The sequence below is a fragment of the Tupaia chinensis genome, unplaced genomic scaffold (genome assembly GCF_000334495.1).
Source record: "Tupaia chinensis unplaced genomic scaffold, TupChi_1.0 Scaffold141165_1, whole genome shotgun sequence".
Taxonomy (NCBI): domain Eukaryota; kingdom Metazoa; phylum Chordata; class Mammalia; order Scandentia; family Tupaiidae; genus Tupaia; species Tupaia belangeri.
Window position 1 is genome coordinate 187,066 of NW_006201028.1, and position 896 is coordinate 187,961.

An 896-nucleotide genomic window follows, 5' to 3' on the forward strand; every position below is an offset into this window, starting at 1 on the left:
GAGTATGCCATGGCTGCTCACCGTCGCCGCAGGTGCGGACTCCAGCCGGAACCGGAACCGGAACCGCAGCGCGGCGACAGCTCGCGACTGAACCGCGGGGCTGCGTGGATGGCGTCGCGCAAGGGACAAGGTAGCCCCACTCCACCTCCGCGGTCTGGAGCTGTGGTTCCCCTTCGATCTCGGGTGTATACCGACTGGAAGTTCCTCTTCCGGATCCCGCAGGGCCGTCTGTCACCGACGCTGTGCATCCTTCCGCCTGAGCGTCTTCTCCACCCACTCGCCACCCGGGACCGCGCGGGCCCTCTCCCCGCACCTCCACGATCCCTGTCTGCAGCTTCCTCTCCTGTCCCTCGCACCCACTCTCCATCCTCAGCCAAGGGTAACCGTGCTGAAACCCTTGGATTCATGATCTCTCTCACACCCTAAAACCTTGCACTCCCTTCCCGTTAGCTGCAGGACAACGCGCTGCGCACGGCTCTACAGATTTGTCTTTCCAGTGCATCCCAACGGCATGGTTTGCTGTTTCCCCAGGATAGTCAGTTTTCATGGGGCCTTTGCTCGTTCTGCTCCCTTTGGCAAATTCTGTCATCTGCACCTGTGGAAAACTTGGGAGCCCCTAAAAACTGAAACGTGTGCAGCCAGCCCCCTTTACTTCTTCAATGCCATAGTTCTTCGTTCCCATCTTTCTTCATTCCTTTAACATAGTTTTACTTACGTATTGAACCCTGAACCTCACACAACAGGCCGCGTGAAGTTAAATGTGGCTGATGTGAAACACACCCTGATGGGGCAGATAGGTCTCAAAGCAAGGAAGTACAGGGAATATCCTGTACACTGGAGGAGTCAGCTCTGTGAGAAGGAGGGGAGTCCGAAAAGCTTGGAGAAGGTGAAATTTG

At 56.6% G+C, this 896-nt stretch overlaps 1 protein-coding gene across 2 annotated transcripts in view; it reads right to left on the reverse strand.

Moving 5' to 3' along the window:
• Positions 1-532, reverse strand: part of RIC3 (RIC3 acetylcholine receptor chaperone) — a 34,407-nt gene extending 33,875 nt beyond the window's left edge. For both annotated transcript variants that reach the window (XM_006162892.2, XM_006162891.2), the window contains exon 1: positions 22-532. In XM_006162892.2, the coding sequence (XP_006162954.1) occupies positions 22-367 (346 nt within the window). In that variant the 5' untranslated portion in view covers positions 368-532. The remainder of the gene's footprint in view (positions 1-21) is intronic.
• Positions 533-896: the final 364 nt, after the last annotated feature.